At 42.3% G+C, this 19,945-nt stretch overlaps 1 protein-coding gene across 1 annotated transcript in view; it reads left to right on the top strand.

Moving 5' to 3' along the window:
- Positions 1–19,945, top strand: part of PRDM16 (PR/SET domain 16) — a 321,075-nt gene that overhangs the window by 248,686 nt on the left and 52,444 nt on the right. The window contains exons 6-7 of the mRNA XM_055001781.1: positions 7,480–7,582; positions 17,674–17,872. Of these exons, the coding sequence (XP_054857756.1) occupies positions 7,480–7,582; positions 17,674–17,872 (302 nt within the window). The remainder of the gene's footprint in view (positions 1–7,479; positions 7,583–17,673; positions 17,873–19,945) is intronic.

A 19,945-nucleotide genomic window follows, 5' to 3' on the forward strand; every position in this document is an offset into this window, starting at 1 on the left:
TGATTACATATATGTATCATCACCATCATTATTAAAAAGTGTTCTCTCATCTATCACATTATAAATATCTTTTTAGGCTTTCCCTTTCTGTAGTACCAACAAATTACCCAGATCCAAAGCATTGCTTTAGATGCAGAGAGATCATATACAATATTTATGATTAATAATTCTAATGTTTTTTTTTTTAAATCAGTGCCTCTGCCAAACTGACAGACCTTATAAGTCACCTTCTCCGGACTACAGTGAAGTAACATTAGTTAGTGCAAAGAACAAAAAGTCCTGTGGTCCGTCCCTTAAAACTGTAACACTGAATTGTGGCACGTGCTCTCAGAGGCACTTGCATCAGATACATGAAGTGGGCCTATTCTTTAATTCACAAATTGTTCTGCTAGCTTGCTCCTATCGATGGTTGCTGGGAAATATGTGCTGCTTCATGTAATTAAATTGACTAACTCTCGGATAAGTTGGCCTACAATTTAATCTTTTAAAACTTCATTAGAAATCTTCATTTAAAAAAAAAAGATTATATTAAAACCATGAAACAAATTACTTGCAAGCCCTTTTACCAAACATTCCCCAAATCAACGATGTCATGTCTGCAAATAACTAGAACTCCTCTTTATTCTGATTGTGTTTTTAAAAAAGGAAATCTTTCACTATTGGATGTTTTCTCATCTCTGATATTGTACTAAAGAAAGGTGTTGCTATCCCTCCCCCCCGCCCAACTCAAAAAGTTTTCATTCTGTTTGAAACTCTGGACTGCTGGCTCCCATAACCCAAACTTCCTTTTCCTTCGACTTGCAACGGGGCCGCAATCTCTCTGACATTCTTAATGTAATGTTAGGGAGGCCGGGTTGATAAAAGCAGTGGGTGTGTCTCAGACATGAAGTTTTTAGGTAATCGAGGAAGGGTTGAGCAAAGGAGAACGTCTGCAGCAGAGGGGTACTCCAAATGGAAGATACTGTTGCAATGACAGTAGAAGACCCCCCCCTCCCCTTTTCCCCTTGGCCAGAGTACCTGCTGTCTCCTTCTAATCGCATAGAGAATGATTTTTGTGGTCTGCTCTCTTGATTCTCGAATAACACACAGGGACAATCTAAATTTAACCTGGGTCTCTCCGGTGGGGAATCTTACTCAACAGAAACAGGTCAGAAATTTTATTGCTTCATCCCCTTTCCTTTGATTCACATTTCCTTTTCTTTCCTTCTCTTTCCCTTTTTCTTGACCCCTTGTGCCCGCCTGAATGCCTGCCTTCTGCAGCGTCTTTTTAGCTCTGATTTGCAGTGTGACGTGATCTCAGGGTGGGGTGCAGCGGGGGCTATCAAAAGCATCCTTTTTTTGTAGCTCATCACACAGAACAAAGCAAAGCAGTTTGGGCCCTGATCCAAAGAACCAGGCAAACTCACTGAACACCCCCAACAAAAATTTAAATGTGTTTTTGAGTGCCAGCATTTTTTTCCCACTCTGTTTCTGAAAATCAAGGAAATTTCAGATGTATTTCCAGAAGGGGTACAGAAATCAGTTTGGGGGAGAGTTAAAAAAAAACATTGGGTGTGCTTAGGCCCAGTTGAGCCCAAGGATTGTAGCAGAAGTGAAATCATTTTATTGGACCATCCAGTGGTCAGGCGATGTACTGAGCTATGCAGAACTCTTCTTCACCATTCATGATCTTTAAAAAGTTGACCAATATCTCTGTGCTGCCACATAAAATCTCTGTGCTGCCACGGAACTCTGTGCTGTTACATAAAATACTATGATTGTGCCTTAGGAGAGATGAATTGTATGAGATGAATATAATTTGTGTTCCTCTCTGTTTGAGCAGGAATTTGAACTGGATTTCTGTGTACTTGGCATGTGTGTTTTAAAGGAAGCATTTCTGATGTTTTATTTCAAAGTTCTGGCTTATTTGTTACGGGATGGCATTCTTTAATTGTTGCTTTAAAGGTATACTTTAAGAGAAGCCGGTGCTAAAGGAAAAGAAACTTGAAGGAGCTGTTAAGACTTTTCCTCACAACTCTGGCCTTATTGACAAATTTAATTTTAATTGGTAAATGCTGCCCTCTTGTGGGTGAGCTGAAAAGATGAGAACACTGAAGCCTAAGGAATGAGTAAACAGTATCTAATTTTGTTTCTTTTGCTTTATTTATTTGTTTTATTCTGTCAGTTTCTGTATTGTGCTTTTCTCAGTTGGTTTTATAACACGCTTGCATTGTGTCCTCATGTTGTAGTGTTTTTATACAAGAAGTGTGGTATTTATACATGCAGTGTACATCATTTATATGTATAAAAGAGGCATGTGCATTAATGCACAAACAACATTGCAAAATGTGTACAATTTCTGGGGAAATTTTTCTGGACGATGGCAGAGAAATAAAGAATTTTGGATGTGGGTCATACACAGGAAATTGAAATGGAGATTTTCAGGTTGAAATAAAGAAGGTGCTCCAGAGAGGTATTCCTCAGAAAATGCAAAATGAAAAAATGAAAAAAAAAATTAATTGAAACCTAGAACATAAATCTATCAAAAGGAACTTTAAAAATCATCAGCCCGTGGTTTCCGCCTTCTACACGTATTCAAATGTCTGCCAGGTTCTTTGCCTCAGTGTGGACGAGGTATGTCAAACTGTATTCTCTTAAAAATGTGAAAGAGGCAGTAAGTTTCGGTAATCGTCCCGAGGAATTCGTTGCCCTTTTCTCAGCCAGGATGGTGCTGATCATAACCTGAATGATTCATTTTTGGCAGCTTTAGCATGTGGTTGTCTAGAAGTACCCCCCAAATTTTGTCTGAAGAAAACTCCAAGGGAAATTTGAAAGATCAGGCAAAAAAAAAACAACAACCCCCAAACCCTGTTAGAATTTCAAATGAATTAATTAACAAGGCATGCTTGAGCAGAGATTTCCCTATAAGACTAGAAGAACATCTAGAAGCCACTTGAAGCAAGACTCTGAACAGACAGTATAGAAATATTCTAAATAAATAAAAAATAAATAAGTGTCAACAATGAATTAGATCTTGCAACTCCGTTCAGCTGAGAGTTTCTCTGGATGAAGGAATCTTACCCCGAGAGCAATGCTTCTCATTGGGTGGAAGGAAGGTATTTGTTACCTTCTTAATTTGTTTTGTGACATTTATATGCTTTCTTTCTCCCAAGACAGGAAACAAGACAACTGATGCTATTATCTTTAAAATACCAAGTACTTTAATATACCCACATTCAAACATGCAGTAAACCAATCTAATAATACCCTAAAATATCAAGATCCATAGGAGTTAGCCGTGTTAGTCTGTAGTTGCAAAATAGCAAAGAGCCCAGTTGCACCTTTAAGACTAACCAACTTTGTTGTAGCATAAGCTTTCGAGAACCACAGCTCTCTTCGACAGATGCATTTAATGAAGAGAGCTGTGGTTCTCGAAAGCTTATGCTACAATAAAGTTGGTTAAAGGTGTGACTGGGCTCTTTACTAAAATATCAAAAGTCTAGCCAAATTCCATCCTAAAACCTGCAGCCTTGCACTATTTCCAATGAAATGAGAGCCTTCTTGACAAACTCAGGTAGGACATTCCTGAGGTGCCACCACAGAAAAGACCCTGGCATGAGCAATGGCTCATCTCTCCATGCTGCACAAGGGGACAGCAAAGACATACCCATCCAAGGATCCAAGTTCATATGGCAACAAAAGATCTTTTAAACGGGATCATCATCTCACACATGTTTTTTCTCACAGGCAAATTACGTACTTATTACAACATGCTTTTATACTGAGTTGTCATTTATTCATGCTTGTTGTGTGCTGTCGATGTACATGTCATACAGTGACTTTACAGTGCCATCAAAGTAGAGTTATACTCTTCTAAGCCGGCTGACTTCAATGGATTTAGAAGGGTGTGATTCTACTTAGGAGAACACTGGGAGTTATTCCATTTCTGTTACGCAGTTCTTCCATCTCAGCTCAAGATGGCATGCTTGGAATTCCCAGGAGGTCTGAGCAGCGCACACTGCACACAGGATACAGCTTATGTTTGGCTAAGTTTTCCAGAAGACCTCTTGTGAAGGTCCTCCTAAGAACTGTTTAGAAATAGGTGTGCAGATATGAAAAGATACATGCAGCCGCAGAGCTGTAAAATATCCTAACTTCAGATATGTGTTAAACTCACTGTTCCCCAGATCCTTCTCCCTTCTGGCATTTCATTCTCAGGTTGTGTATGATTTTTTCAGAATGCAGAATGTCATTGTCGCATATCACAGGAAACTTGTAATTGTTCATCGCATTCAAGGATATTACCAAATTTGGCAGCAACACTGAGCAGATTCAAAGTTCATGTTTCTTTTAAGGTTTTTCGATATCTAGGATGAAGCGGTGCTCCCCCACCCCAACAACTTAACAAAGTAACATTGCTGTTAAAAGTGACGCCTGTTTTCACATCCATTGCATGTAAATAGCGTTTAAAAAACACCTGTGCATAATGCAAAAATGGCATTATACCTTAAAACAAACAAGCAAACAGGTAATTTGCAAAAAGAAACAGGAATACACAAAACTGAAAAAACTGTATATTCATAACCCCATTTCCCATTCAAAACACAAAACTTGTCTAAATTGCATAACGCAGAATTGAGGCTTAGCTGCACCCTCAGTGTACAACTGTGTCATTGGGAGTATCCAGTTATCATTTCTGTTATTTATTTCCTGGTTTGCTTATTTTATTTGTTAGGGTTGGCAGATCTCAAACTTGCCATCCATCCGGGATGCTTATCTATAACAGCGAATGTGCCATTTGCACATAAAATGTAGAGAATGATGAATATTCATGGCAATTCTGATTCAAAGTAATATGGAGCTTCTGATTTTAAAGATTAGATTACCGAAAGGGCAAGTATACTGACATCAATATATGCACCTAACAATACCAAACATGATTTTAAAAAAAGTATTATCAAATATTATTAGACTTCCAAGAAGGAGAAATTTTAATTTTAGGAGATATGAATAGAGTGCCTGATCTCAAAGATAGATCCAAAAAACAGGGAGGGAACCTCCCCAAATGTGTATTTAGTTATATGCACATCTTAGAACTTGAAGATGTTTGGAGATGGTTGCACCCCAAAGGAAGAGAATATAATTTTTTTCTCGGAGAGACATCAGTCATACTCCAGAATACACGTGTTGAGTATCTAAAAGCTTAATTACAAAAGTGGAAACAAATAGAGATTCTTCCAAAGACTTTGGTGGATCATAATCCAATAGAATTAATTTGGCAGAATGGAAATAAGAAAGAAAGAAGACAGAGATTAAATGATACTTTATTGACACAAGAGGAAATAGTAAAGAAATGTAAGAAAGAACTGATCGAACTATGTGAATAGCACAACTGATGTTAACTCAACAACAATTAGAGTAACTTTATTGGAAAGATCTGCACAAAAGAAAAAAGAAAAACAGGAAGCTATAAATAATATAACCCCAATAGTAATATGGAGCTTCAAAGCAATAAGGGGCTTCAGGATCGCTGCTGCACAAGAAAGGGCTTTCCTCATTCGCTTCACAGAGGGGGACATTCCAACCTTATATTATTGACATTTAAATGAATGAGGGAAGCCCTCTGGGTAGAGGATCTATGTGGCCCTTGGAGCCAATCCCTGTGTGTGCCAAGATGAGTGCAAGGCTTCCTGCAGGGAAAGCTGGAAATAATAATAATAATAATAATAATAATAATAATAATAATAATAATGAGGAGGAGGAGGAGGAGGAGGAGGAGGAGGAGGAGGAGGAGGATAATTATAACAGCAACAACAACAACAACAACAACAACTTTCGATTTATATACTGCCCTTCAGGGCAATTTAACACCCACTTAGAGCGGTTTACAAAGTACGTCATTTTTATCCCCACAACAAAACACCCTGTGAGGTGGTGTCAGGTCTTGCTAGGTACTTCTCCCAAACACTTCACTGCATCACTCCAGGGTATGAGTTAAGGATGTTTATTAGGCTAAATACCAGTATCAAGGTGCTGTAACAAGGGAATTGACTGGAATGCCTAAAGGGGGTAAAGCAGGATCAATTATAGGTCAGTGTCCGTCCCCCCCGCCCAGTAAGGAGGAGGAGTTTTGGCACGCATCGCCTGGGAATAAGGAAGGGGTGGGGAAGAGGAGCTCAGTTCAGTCTCTGTAGTAAATCCAAGGTCACATTCTCAGGCTTCTGCAGGAACTTGTAACCAAAACATCTTGCCTGGAAGATAAGGAGTTAGCAACAAGACTACACAACTCCGGTTCCATTCTGCACATACTCAGAGGCACTGTAGTAAAATACAGATGATGCATGATGCATGGCAGATATGCTAAAAGCCTATCTGACAGGTGGGTGGGGCTGAGAGAGCTCCAGAGAGCAGTGACTGATCCAAGGTCACTCAGCTGGCTTCAAGTGGAAGAGTGGGGAATCAAACTTGGTTCTCCAGATTAGAGTCCCACCACTCTTAATCACTACACTAAACTGGAAAGAACTTGGGAAAGTGGCAAGAATGAGAAAGTTTCTGGTGGGAATGGGAAAGCGCATGGTAAATTGACTTCAGTGTTGGGGAATGCTCTATGAAACATTCTACAATGCTGGAAGGAATGGGAAACTTTTCATACACAGTTCTGTGCTAGGCATCAGAGCTGTGCAGAGCTTTCGATTCCAACACTTCTAGGAGCTTCATGACATCTTACAGAGATGCTTTTCAAGAAAAAGTTGACCACAAATCCAGGAGATTTCATGTCCTAGATTGTCATGTTAAGGGATTTTGATTGGAGACTTCATTGGTGAGCCATGCCCTCCACACATGCGAAGGAAGGAGGGGGAGGCACCAAACCCAGAATAATCCATTCAACTTCTGACTCTCCACCACATCCAAGTGGTTTTATGAATCACCATAAATAAAATATAATCGGGCAGTCATGGAATAAGAACAGTGGGAAGGGGGAATACTCATGTGCAGGGATGAGTGAACGTTTCCCTTTTTTTGGATTTTTTTCTCTCCATTCATATCTTAGTCAGTGGTTTCAGTTCTCTACTTTTAGCTGTTGGTTTAGTAGATTTGTTTGCATATTCATATGGTGATTCCTATGGTGTTTATACATACAGTGCATATCAATGTATAGAATATGTCGAATACTGGTTTACTGATGCACAGGTAAACGTTGAAGAATGAGTATATTTTGCATGGAAAACTCAAGGTGTGGAAACGGAATGTGGTGCAAAAAAAAAAAGAATCATGGATTTGATCCACACCATGTGGGAACAAAATGGAAATGGGGTTCGAGTTCAAAACAACGGCAATAAGAAATTAAAAATCATCCCCAGTTGTCAGAAATAATAATCAAAGGTCCGCTATCAGCATTCTCTCTTTGCTGGGTCAGTTCAGATAATCTGAAGGAAAACACAAATGTCTCCGCAGTTTTAATATTTCTCTTTCTCTCTCTTTTGTTTTGTAAACGTCTAGATTTATTATAAAGTTATTAAAGAAATAGAACCAGGAGAAGAGCTGCTGATGTACATGAAGGAAAGCACTTATCCGGCTGGGAACATGCCGCCTAGTTTGGAAGGTGAGAACTCCCCCCTGGCACTTCCCCTTCAAGACATTGCCCTCCCTACACACACACACACACACACACACACACACAAATACACACTCAGTCAAGATAATCTCCATGTGCATTTTCTTGGCCGTAATGTGATTGATTACTGCATATATCAGTGATTTCATTTGGAAACATTTATATGCCATTTGCCAGTGGGCCATTTGCTCATTGGCGTGCTGTGAAGCACTGGAGTGCTTCCATGGCGGCACAATGACATCACTCCCAGAAGTGATGTCATTGTGCTGACCTGGGAGTGCGCCCAAGAGGCCTATACCCCTGCCGACCAGGTGAGTGGTGGCAGAAGGCGGACGGTGGGACTAGTTCCACACCAGGGGACCCAGGATCCCTACTTATATTGAAAAGGGACATGGCTTAGGTGTGATTTGCATCTAGAAGAAGGTTCCCTGATTCAATGGTAGCTAAAACCATCTCAGGTAACAGGCCCTGGGAAAATCCTTACGCTCCCTGAGACCCTGGAAAGCCACAGAGTAGGCAAGATTAAAACTGATGGCCTGACATGATTTCATCGATAGCAAGTGTCCACATATATTCCACAGCTGAACAACCACGCTAAGCAGCAGTCATAATGAAATGCAATAAAATAGTTTTTGAAAATGAACAATTCTATTTTTTTTTTTTTTAGAAATTCAGGTATATCTGGGGGATTTTCCTGTAGCTGGTGTACTGAGCTGACCCTGTTTATAATTTTTTTATCAACTCAAAAATAGTGCATGGCCCATTACTGTCTGAATAGACATTAAGTTCCGTGAGTTGGATGTGATCAATGTTTTGGCTGGGGAAAGAGGGTAGAAGGGCTCAAAACTGCTGTGTCAGGGATTGTTCTACCCATGTGGCCAAAAACCACACAGGAAGGAGGCTGTAGAGAGAAGAGAAATCGAGAAGAGAAGCTGGTAAAAGTCAACCAAATGCATCAATCCTCCGAGACACCTTTTCTCCTCTGTGGTTCCACCTACACATTTTGCAAGACCATATGTACGTTTGGAACTTGATGAGGGTAAATGGCTGCAGGACAGAAGGATTTGAAATGGAAAAGGGAAGGTGGGTTATATGAATGCTCGCCCCTTCATATTGCCCTCTGCCCAAACTGCTTTTTAGGGATAGAGAAGATATTGGGGGGGGGGGGATGTGTTATGCATATTTTCATGCATTGTCTGTTTGTGCATTGTTTGACCGCGTGCCTCATGTACCAAAGAAGTCCCAGCCGAGAGTGGGGGTGTGGTGTCAGTTTTGTTTCTGGTGTGAAAATGGAACACACCAAATTTACATCACGATAATGGCTGAGTCATTTCTGCAGTGGTGCAAATCTTCTGAGAGGAGACATTTTGTATGTTGTGAAAATTAGCCTGCACTGAGAAAGAAAAAGGTCTTGCAAAGTTTTAGATAGAAACTAAGTGGCCACGGCCTGTGGGGTGCCATTTCTCTTGGCCTGGTACAAATTATCTCCCCATATTTACAGTCTCATCAGACATCTAAGGGGGGGGAAACAATATTTTATTTCCAGAATAACGTGAGTAGGCCATATTGCAATAACACTCAAAGAGAATTTCATGTTCTGTTCTTTGTGAAGAGAATAGAAGAAAACCCAAGTGGGGGGGGGGGGAACTGATATACTTTCCAGGATCTGAGCACTTGAGAGAGCCAGCGTAAAGAGTGTTGGGCTTGGCCTGAGAGACCCAGGTTCAAATCACTGGACTTCACTAAGGGCCAAACTACAAGTGACGAATGACACAGGTTGGACGCTTGTCAGCTTCCCTCAAGTTTTGATGGGAAATGCAGGCAGCTTGGCTGAATGTTGGACAAGTGACAGTTGAAAAGACCATTGGACAGCAGTCGGAGAGCCAAGCTGCAAGACCAGGATGCCTACATTTCCCATCAAAACTTGCGGGAAAAAGTGTCCAACCTGTGTTATTAGTTACTTGTAGCTTGGCCCTAAGTGAGCTTGGACTAATTGTTCTCTCCGTCACAATAACCTGCCTCATGAGGTTATTGTGAGAATAAAATGGGGAAGAGGAGAATGATAACCTCCTTGAGAGAAGACTGGGATTTTTAAAAATCGCAGTTGGGCATACAGGGCTTAATAAAGAGAGAGGCTGTTATATATAAAATAAATGAGAATAAATGACTGAAGAACAGAAATGGGCACGAACAGGGGGGGGGACGAACCCTGAGGTTCATGGTTTGTCACGTTTAACGAACCACGAACTTTCAGAAACCTGCCTGGTTCACGAACCAGTTCATTTGGTTCATGAAAATGTCACTTCCAGGTTAGCAAATCATCACTTCCGGGTCAGCAGAAGGTCTGCAGAAAGCCCATCCCCCATTGCCTAGGAAACTGATTGATCGGCACCAGTCTGCCTGCAGTGACAAACTGAAAAATGAACCAAATGAACCAGTCTAAAGCTCATGAGGGTTCGTCCGAAATGGGCTCTGATGCCAGTTCATGACAAATTTTGGTTCATATTTTGGTTCGTGCCCATCTCTACTGAAGAACATAAAGATGAATACTGTTTTTCTTACTTCTTCCTGTTCTTTGTAATTTGTCTTTCTTTCCCTTCCTCCTTCCTTCCTCCCTCCTTCCTTCCATTAAAAAAAAGCCTAATGGATTGGGGGGGAGATGGGAGAGCAGCAATGGAGGAAACAGTTTACAGTAAGCTGTGGTTTTGTTTTCTGCTGATAGTCATTCTGCGAAGAGCAGCTCCCACACCCACTGAGCTATGGCCAGAATTGGGCCTTAGAGCACACACATTGTCTATTCTGTCCCACAGTTGGTGGGTCAAAGCCTTCCCCCCCCCCCACATCAAACCCTGTTGCAAGGAAAAATTAAGCCAAAGCAGAAGGAACACAAAATGTTTCTTTTTAATTGAATTTTGGATGATCTGCTATGCATCATGAATTTAATTTTTTTAATTCCAAAATGACACATTTCTGAACCAACCGGAAAATAAACCCCTACCTTGTACCCAACAATGCTTCCTTTTTGGCATTCTGCAGCATTTATCTGCCTCCTCCTTCTCCTGTATCAAGTGGCAGGCAGTCGCTCGCTAATTGCTTCCCAAACATAATAGCCCATCATCCAAAATTTGACTTTTTAGAATTTTTTTTAAATCTCCTTTGCCTTCAACAATGCTCTCTCTCCCCACTTTTCCAGTGGAACTCTGAATTGCATAAGAAAGGAAATGTTAAAATGTTCCACACAAAGATAATTATCATTTGAAAAAAAAAACTCTTTTCTCCAAACCGCAGCCAAATGCAGCCGACCCCCCTTATCACTGCAGGAATTTTGTGCAAGGCTCTTGAATTCCTTTGAGATACGGCTCTGGTAGATTAGTATGTAGATGCTACATAATTATGTTCCCCTCGGTCTCTTTGAAAGCTATTACGGCCTGATGTATATATTTTTTTTGGTTACTTTCCTGCTATGTCCTGAGTGTTCCTGATGGAACTTAAGATAGAGGCGTGTAACACAAATTTGACAAACGGGGCACTGAAGACTGGCAGGAAAGAATGGCTGTCCCTGTTGGATACGAAACATGCGGACGGCATGCCAATGATTTACAGAAATAAGATTTTTTTCCCCATTAATGGTATTTACTGCTGCTAGCCCTTATCAAACACCAGTGGCGTGATCTCCCATCTCTAATAATGGATAAGATGGCTAGGAGCGCAGCGATCGGGTTCATATTTTCACTTGGCCCTGGGGTGTGTCAATGGGTGACCCTGGACTGGTCGCTGTCTCAGTCTTGAAGGGTTGTTATGAGGATAAACCATAAGTGGGAAGAGCCTGTTATGCTACTCTGCGCTCTGTTAAGGAAGGGTGTGATACAGATGTGATAAATGCAGAAAGACAAGCAGGGTATACAGTGAAGGATGCTTTGACTCTCGAACCCTGGAAATCTTTTTGGTCTTTAAGGTGCCACTGGACTTGAGTCTTGCTCATCTACTGCAGACCAACACAGCTACTGACCTGAAACAAATAAACAGAGAGGGATAGAAAGAAAAAAAACCTTGTTGTGTGTAGGAAGAAAGGCAACAGGCAGGTAGTGCTAACAAGAAGCAAATATGGGCCTTTCAACCAGCTCATTCAAAGTTGATTCCTGAAGTGGGGTGGAGAGGTTAGTTTGCTCAAGAAGATCTGTAGGGATTGTGCCAGACTTTACTCCTGAGGAAGGGAGTTCCAAAGGTCGGGCAGTGGCAGCTGCCAGAACACTCTCCCAGGTCCTTGTTAATCACAGTTAAGGTTGCCAACTCTGGGCTGGAAAATGCTTGGGGGCAGATGCTGAGGAGGGCAAGATTTAGAGAAGGGAGGAACCTCAGAGGAATATAATACCACCCTCCAAAGCAGACACTTTCTCCAGGGGAATTGATCTCTGCAGTCTGGAGATCTGTTGTAATTCTGGGAGAGCTCCAGTGCCCTCCCTGGAGGTTGGCAACCTTAATCAAAGTCCAGGAGCTGTTTTCAGTCAGGGAAAGGACAGGAGGTGGAAAGTTAAACTCCACTTTTGGCTAGGTCATGGCTAGAGATGGGCACGAACCAGAAAAAAATGAAGCATGTGGTTCGTGATTCGTCAAATTTCACGAACCACAAACCACGAACTTTCACGAACCTCCCCCCCCCCGGTTCGTGAACCGGTTCATTTGGTTCGTGAAAACATCACATCCAGGTCAGAAAATCATCACCTCCAGGTCAGCAGAAGGTCTGAAGGAAGTCCATCCCCTGTTGCCTATGAAACTGACTGATCGGCACCAGGCTGTCTGCAGTGATGAACCAAAAAATGAACCAAATGAACTAGCCTAAAATTCGTGGTGGTTCATCAGAAATGGGATCTGACAAACCACTGGTTCGCGAACCATGAACCAGCCTGGTTCATCATAAATTTTGGTTCGTATTTTGGTTCATGCCCATCTCTAGTTATGGCCTTGATCCTTCCTATGGTTTACTGTGGAAGCAAATTACATGTTGGGAGACACTTGTAGTTTGGACTCTAACCTAGAGCCTGCAGTTTCAGTTCACCTATCACCCATAACCCTGACAGCCTCTGAAAAACCAGCTTTTAATTAATTAAGCCTCACTTTTCTTCTCAATGGGATCCAAAGTCCCCTGCATTATATCTTCACACCAACAACAATCCTGTAAGTAGGGTTGCCAACCTCTGAGTGGCGGTGGGAGATTTCCTGGAATTACAACTAATTTCTAAGCCACAGAGATCAGGTCCCCTGGAGAAAATGGCTGCTTTAGAAACTGGCATTATATCCTAGTTCACAGGGAGATTGTTGTGGGGTTAATAATAACATACTTTGTAAACCACTCTGAGCAGGCGTTAAGTTGTTCTGAAGGGCAGTATATAAATCGAATGTTGTTGTTGTTGTTTTAGTTGTTTTTGTTATCCCGATGAGGTCCCTCCTTTCCTCAAACCCTGCCCTCTCCAGGCTCCCCCCCCCAATCTCCAGGAATTTCCCAACCTGGAGCTGGCAAGCCTATCTGCAAGGTAGGCCAGGATGAGAGTCAAACAGTGAGCTTCCATGGCAGAGGGGGGATTTGAACCTGGATCACCCAGACTCCAGTCTGACACTCTACCAACTAGACCGCCTCGGTTCTGTCCATACACAGCTGTCAACACAAGGCCAAAATTGAAAGAACTGCTTGCCTTTTCAGTGTGCAACCCTGGTGCTTTCCCCTGATAAGTTTCTTATTATCATGCAATCCATTCCCGACTCAACACCCACACAGCCCAGCCACACAGCAATACCAGCGACAGCTAAAGGCTGTAAATTAACAGTGAAGCTGTTGGGTAGAAAGGGGAGGAGAGAGAGGGGGGAAACTTTAATTACAAAACAACTTTCCAAAATTGAGAGGGTAGAGGCTGGAGGGAGGGGGGGTCATGTCACAAAAAAGACACCCCCCTCCCCAAATCCCACTAAACGGTAATTGAACGGCTTCTGTTTCAAGCTGACTGCTGGGTGAGGAAATTTTGGCCTGTCTCGACTCCCTCCTTGGAGTCATTCCGCTGGAAAATTTACAGCGAGAAGCTGATTGTTTGGCTTGGCAGCGCGGCCAGGATGCTGCTTTGTAAACTTAATAATAGCTGCCCTCCTTTTAATTTGTTTGACCTTGACTACAATAATTTATTATGTGCACTAGAGAGGATTTTTTAAAAAAAAAATTAAAAAAACTTTTCTTAAAACAAAGGCTCTGGCGTCTTTCTCCTCGCTACATGGAACACTGTCTTGGAATTCCCTTTGGCTGCTGTGTAAGCTATGGCTGCTGCCTGTTAGCAGTTTTCAGTGTAACCAAAGGGAGGGACATAGGGTTGCCAGCCTCCAGGTGATAGCTGGAGATCTCCTGGAATTACAACTGATCTCCAGGCCAAAGAGATCAATTCCGCTGGAGAAAATGGCTGCTTTGAAGGATGAACTCTATATCCCACTGAGGCCCCTCCCCTTCTCAAACCCCACCCTCTCTAGGCTCCACCCCCCAAATCTCCAGGAATTTCCCAACCTGGACCTGGCGACCCTAGAGGGACAAAAGGATTTGACTCCAGAGGCACGTTAAGAGACCAATAAGATTTTCAGAGTATGAGCTTTCAAGAGTAAGATGTCTAAAGAAGAGAGCTTTGACACACAAAAGCTTCTACCTTGAAAATCTTGTTGGTCTCTAAGATGCCACTGGACTCAAATCCTGCTGTTCTACTGCAAACCAGCACAGCTACCCCACCTGAAACAACCTTGGCCAAGATCGGCCAGACCTAATGAAGGGAGCACTGACTCTCGAAAGCTTCTACCCTTAAAATCTTGTTGGCCTCTAAGAGCCAAGCTACAAGTGATGCCTGACACAGGTTGGACACTTGTCAGCTTCCCTCAAGTTTTGATGGGAAATGTAGGCATCCTGGTCTTGCAGCTGTAATGGAGAGCCAAGCTGTAAAACCAGGACGCCTACATTTCCCATCAAAACTTGAGGGAAGCTGACAAGCGTCCAACCTGTGTCAGGCGTCACTTGTAGCTTGGCTCCAAGAAGCCACTGGACTCAAATCCTACTGTCCTATTGCAGACCAACATGGCTGCTCACCTAAAACTATCTTCATCAAAGGGAAGGAGTCATCTATCTTTCAGTGTGTGCCAAGTCAGATTTGCTTTGGTGAAAATACGTAATTATCTTGGCCCCAGCAAATAATAATTTTTATTCTCATATGCATTCCTTTTTATAACTGCTGGCTGACATCCCTTCACTTCATGCTCTCAGGAAGGGCCAGGTGTATGTTCTAGGCAGAGCTTTTTTTCAGGGGGAACGCGGGGGAACGGCGTTCCAGAACCTCTTGAAAATGGTCACATGGCTGGTGGCCCCACCCCCTGATCTCCAGACAGAGGGGAGCTTAGATTGCCCTCCGTGCCGCTGGAGCGGGGCCACCAGCCATTTCTCCAAGGGCAACCCACTGAGTTCCACCACCTCTTTTCCCAGAAAAAAAGCCCTGGTTCTAGGAATTTCTGGGTGGCAATAGAGAAAACAGCAGTGTTCACACATAAGTTTGTTTTCCTTCCCTCTGAGGTGTTCAGAGTAGCATTTGAGCCTCATGGCTGTCTTGTCAGATGAGTTATTCTTACTTCCAGAGAAGAGGGCTGCACCTAGTACAGAGGAAAGGGCAAAAATAACCGTGGTGCAGTGGGGAAAAGTGGTTTTATTCAAATACATGTTTCCCTGAGATTTCTTCAAGAGAGCATGTATAATTGCTGTTTTGGAAAGAATCTGATATTATTATGCAGACCTTCATGAAGAACGTTTTTTTCCATGGCATCACTTTTTTGTTGTTCTTTTATCCTTACTTTCCAATGTTATTTATTTTATCTATTTATAAAACTGCTCTATTGGAAGCTCACTGCAGATCAGTGCCTAAAAAGATGGTAGTATAGAAAATGTATTCTGGATATGGGAACAGGTGTATGCTTTGATGCTAATCTTTCATAAATTTGGGGGCAGGTAGGTTGCTCATTTGGCTGTTTTGCAAATGGCAAAAATCCCATATATTTTTTAATTGTATTAATTTCATTTCTTTATTGACTGCCATTTGACGAATTATCTAACACCATTGCTCTAAAAGAAAATATTTCTGGTCCAACTGAAAAAGCTAGACTTAATCACCTTCTGTCTGATAAGAATGGCCAGATTACCTATCAAGTAGCCAGATATTGTTTGGTGATGTTCAGGTCTCAGAAATCATATTGTACTGTAACTAGATCTTCTTAACTCTAAATTGTTTTATTTGTTCTATTTTATGCTTGAATTTTCTTTTAGTGCAATAGTGTCACATGATTGGTCAAATGACTGTAAATAAAGAAATGAATGAGTTCATCAAACGATCAAAAAAACCATACTTAAACTGTTTGTTAGCCACATTCTCCAAAGTGACTTACAATGTTACAATGAAACACGTTTAATTAAAATCAACAATGAATACTGAAAAAGGAACAGTTCAGCATGACACATCTGCCAAAGTTGTAGGAAACCAAGGCAGTAAAATCACAATGAAGAAAATGCCTGTGCCAAATTTTTTACAAAAAAGTTCTCACTTGTTGCCTAAACACCCTCAAAACTATTTATTTACAATGTTTATATTCCATCTTGCTGTCCAGTCAGGGCCACTAGGCGCCATGTGTGCTTGGAAGTACATCTTGCATTTAGGTTTGCCAACTCTGGGTTGAGAAATTCCTGGACATTTGGGGGTACAGCCTGGAGAAGACAGGGTTTGGGGAGGGGAGGGAACTCAGCACAGCATAATGTCATACAGTCCACCTTCCAAAGCAGCCATTTTCTCCAGAGGAACCGATCTCGGCAGTCTGAAGTTCAGTTGTAATTCCGGGAGTTCACCAGGATCCACTTGGAGATTGCCAGTCCTACTTGCATGGCACAACTGACGTAGCACCACAGAAATGGTCCTTTCTTTTGGTTGCCACCAGTAGTTGAGGGCACCCATAGCGGGGCCTCAGATACTAGTCTGAACTGGTGGGCAGGTTGATGTGGGAACAGGTAGTTCTCCATGGGAGGTGGACGGGTCTTTGGTAATCTAGGTCTTTAGAGGTAAGAATCAGCCCTTTGAATTGGTCTAAACTAACTAGCAGCCAGTGTTGTTCTTTTAAAATAGGGAGATGGCCTTTCTGCACTCTTAGTTCAATAGATGCCTACCTCTTAATAGAGTTGCAGGTTCCAAGTTGTGAAATTCCTGGAGATCTAGGGGGTGAAACCTGAAGAAACCTGGAGAAAGTGGAGTTTGGGGAGGGAAAGGACCTTGGCATGGCATAATTCCATAGAGTCCACCCCCCAGAGTAGCCATTTTCTCCGGGTGAACTGTGGCCTGGAGACCAGTTGTAATTCCGGGAGATCTCCAGCCACTACCTGGAGGCTGGCAACTCTACCTCTTGATGACATGGTAAATCCGCATTTGGGATGCATCACTTGAACTGCCTGATTAAGAGAGCGATCGTAAGCAAATCTAACTTAGAATCCCACTCAAGTCTATTCATTAGCGAAGACTCTCAGGAAAGTGTTCGTAGAATGGCACAGTGTCTCTTTAGTACATTTTTATCCTGCCCTGTATTTGTTGCTCCCATTCTCTATTTTTTTCTTTACAACAACCCAACCAGGTAGATTACGCTGAGATAGCACAGCTAGCCCAAGGTCACCCAATAATTTTCATGGTAGTGTAAAGATATGAGTGCGCGTCTCCCAGACCCCAGTGTGACATTCTAACCTCTACACAAAAATGAAAAATTCTCTGTGCCTAAGAAAAAATAGCTGGTCTTTCCCCTGAAGTGCTTGTTTTCTATGCTCTGATAATGTTTTCGTACAGAAGAACGTTCCATTATGGGAGCCCTCGCTTGCAGATTTAAACTGTGCCGCCCAGACCAACGTTTATTACCTCAGTTCAAAAACTGGGCCGGAGCCTTCTTCAAGAAATGTCCTCCAGTCGATCCCGTTCCCTTCCCGCCATTTTTGTCCCATCGCTAAATATGAAGTGTTCTTTGCTTGTGTCGTTGCTACCTCCTAGAAGTGCACACGTTTCGCTGTGAGGATTGTGACGAGCTTTTCCAGTCAAAGATGGACTTAAGGCGGCACAAGAAATACTCTTGCAACAACGTCAGCTCCCTCTACGAGTCTTTGAGCGAGGAGATTAAGCAAGAAAGCGCGGCTGATGGGCAGGTCCACGAGTGCAAAGACTGCGAGCGGATGTTTCCGAACAAATACAGGTAACACTTTTCCAATCAAACAAAATCCTTCATGGCCTCCAAGAGTGAAAAGAGGAAGCGGGGGGACACTAGGAGATGCCTGAGCACATACTTTGTATTCAGAAGGTCCCCAATGACCCCTGCCTAAGAGAGGTTTGCTAGGTCCCCTGGGCATGAAAGTGGGGTACAGATGGCTCATGAGGTGAGGGCTCAATCCAGAGACTTAACTTATGTGTGCGCATGCTCTGGACCACTTCTTCATCATTCCAGGAATTACTCCATTTCCATCATGACACATAAGCAACGAGTTGAGCACAAGACTGATTTAGTAAAAACTGCGCCCAAATATTACGTTGAGAAGAGAGAGATTTTGGGAATTCCTAGAGTGTCTTGATGTCACTTCCAGATACAACTGGAAGTGATGTCACAATGGCACCTCCCCATTTTCACTCCTGCTGGGAAGAAAAGCAGCACTGAAGGCCTTGGAAGCTGGTGATTGCCCATCATGGCAATCTGGTGTCTCTACTTGACAGACGACTGGTCTGTCTCAGAAGGCCTCTCTCTATGTCTGTCTGATGATTGCTCTTAGTCCATTTTTATCCCACCCATCCCCCAAGGAGCTCAAAGTGTCTTCCTGCCACCATATTATTCCCACAACAGCCCTTTGAGGTTGGTTTGGCAACATAAGGTGAGTTAGTCTAAGGTCCCACAACAAGCTTCGTGGTAGACCAGGGACTGGAACCAAGGTCTCCTAGATAGCAGGTGTACAGCAAGTGTACAGATGGGGTGACACACACAGCTCCCAATGGACAAATAGTGCCCAAGTCAGGAAATTGGTATGGGGTGGGGTTAAAGCTCCTTCTCCCCTGCTCCATGGTGACAGTCCAAATCTGGCCCCAACATGCTTGGGAAATGACTTCCTTCGTACTTGAGGTGTCACCGTCTAAGTCAAAGCTAGGATTGAGGATCTCAGATGCTGCAAAATTGTAACATGTCCTTTGACTCTAAGAGAGAATTATTGGCCCAAGGAAGACAGGCCGGAGTCACCCACTGAGCCAAATTTACTGATTTATATGTATATTAAAGCCTTCCTTTCTCACACACCATGAGACGCAGGTACCAACATTGGTAAAATAATACTAACAGTGAAGACGAAAAGCAAAAATAAGGTAAACAGACATTGTAAGTAAAATGACAGACATTTACAAGATGAAGCAAGCTATTGTCCATTCCGTTCAAGATGCACTAAATACTCTTGTGACCAATTTGGTTTTACAACCCCTCCTGAAGACTAATAAAAAAGTAGACTTTCCTCAAGCCCTCTGGGAGCTTGTTCTAGTCCATGGGGACAGCTACTAAAAAGGCCACTAATTTAATACTAGTTAAGCCATGGCAAGAAAGAGCAAACATCACCAGGAGGAACAAAAGCCAACTGTAAGAAGTAAAAGCAGCAAAGGGAACATCGAATTACCATCCTAAAAACAAAATGAAAAACTTTTACTTGGTATCCTCACTGGAGAGCAGGAAATCTTTGTACTTGCCATGAAATGTTTTCTTGGGCAAAATTATGTGGCATTTCTAACCAAATAAAGGTAGTTTGTTTAGAAGCCTGGCCAATAAGGCGGGTGATGGCTACAGGCGCCCATGCAATGACAAACCAGACAGTATTTCAGTGGAAGGAAAATGCATTATTTGGTACATGATTTCAGATTTGCCCTCCCTGCTGTTTCATTCCCAGCTCTCCTTTTTATTTTGCTTCTCCCTTGTGCACATCAAACCAGTTCCCCTTTTTTCATTTCTTGTTTGCTTATATCACATTTTCTCATAAAAGGTATGCCTTTTCCAATTTTCCAGCACTTCTTGTGTATTAATAATTATACAACATGCATACACAATACATTTATAAAACTGACAGTGAGAAGCAAAGAACTGAAAGAGGTAACAAAAATATAAGTAGACATAAAATTAATGAAATACGGAACATTTAGCCATCCTTATTTGGAGGGAAGGAAGGGTAGCCCTTTTCTGAAAAGGCTGTCAGCCAACTTACTTCCATCCTACAGGCTGCAGAGTAGCGGCCAGTTAGCAAAAGGG

The sequence above is a fragment of the Eublepharis macularius genome, chromosome 17 (assembly GCF_028583425.1).
Source record: "Eublepharis macularius isolate TG4126 chromosome 17, MPM_Emac_v1.0, whole genome shotgun sequence".
NCBI lineage: Eukaryota > Metazoa > Chordata > Lepidosauria > Squamata > Eublepharidae > Eublepharis > Eublepharis macularius.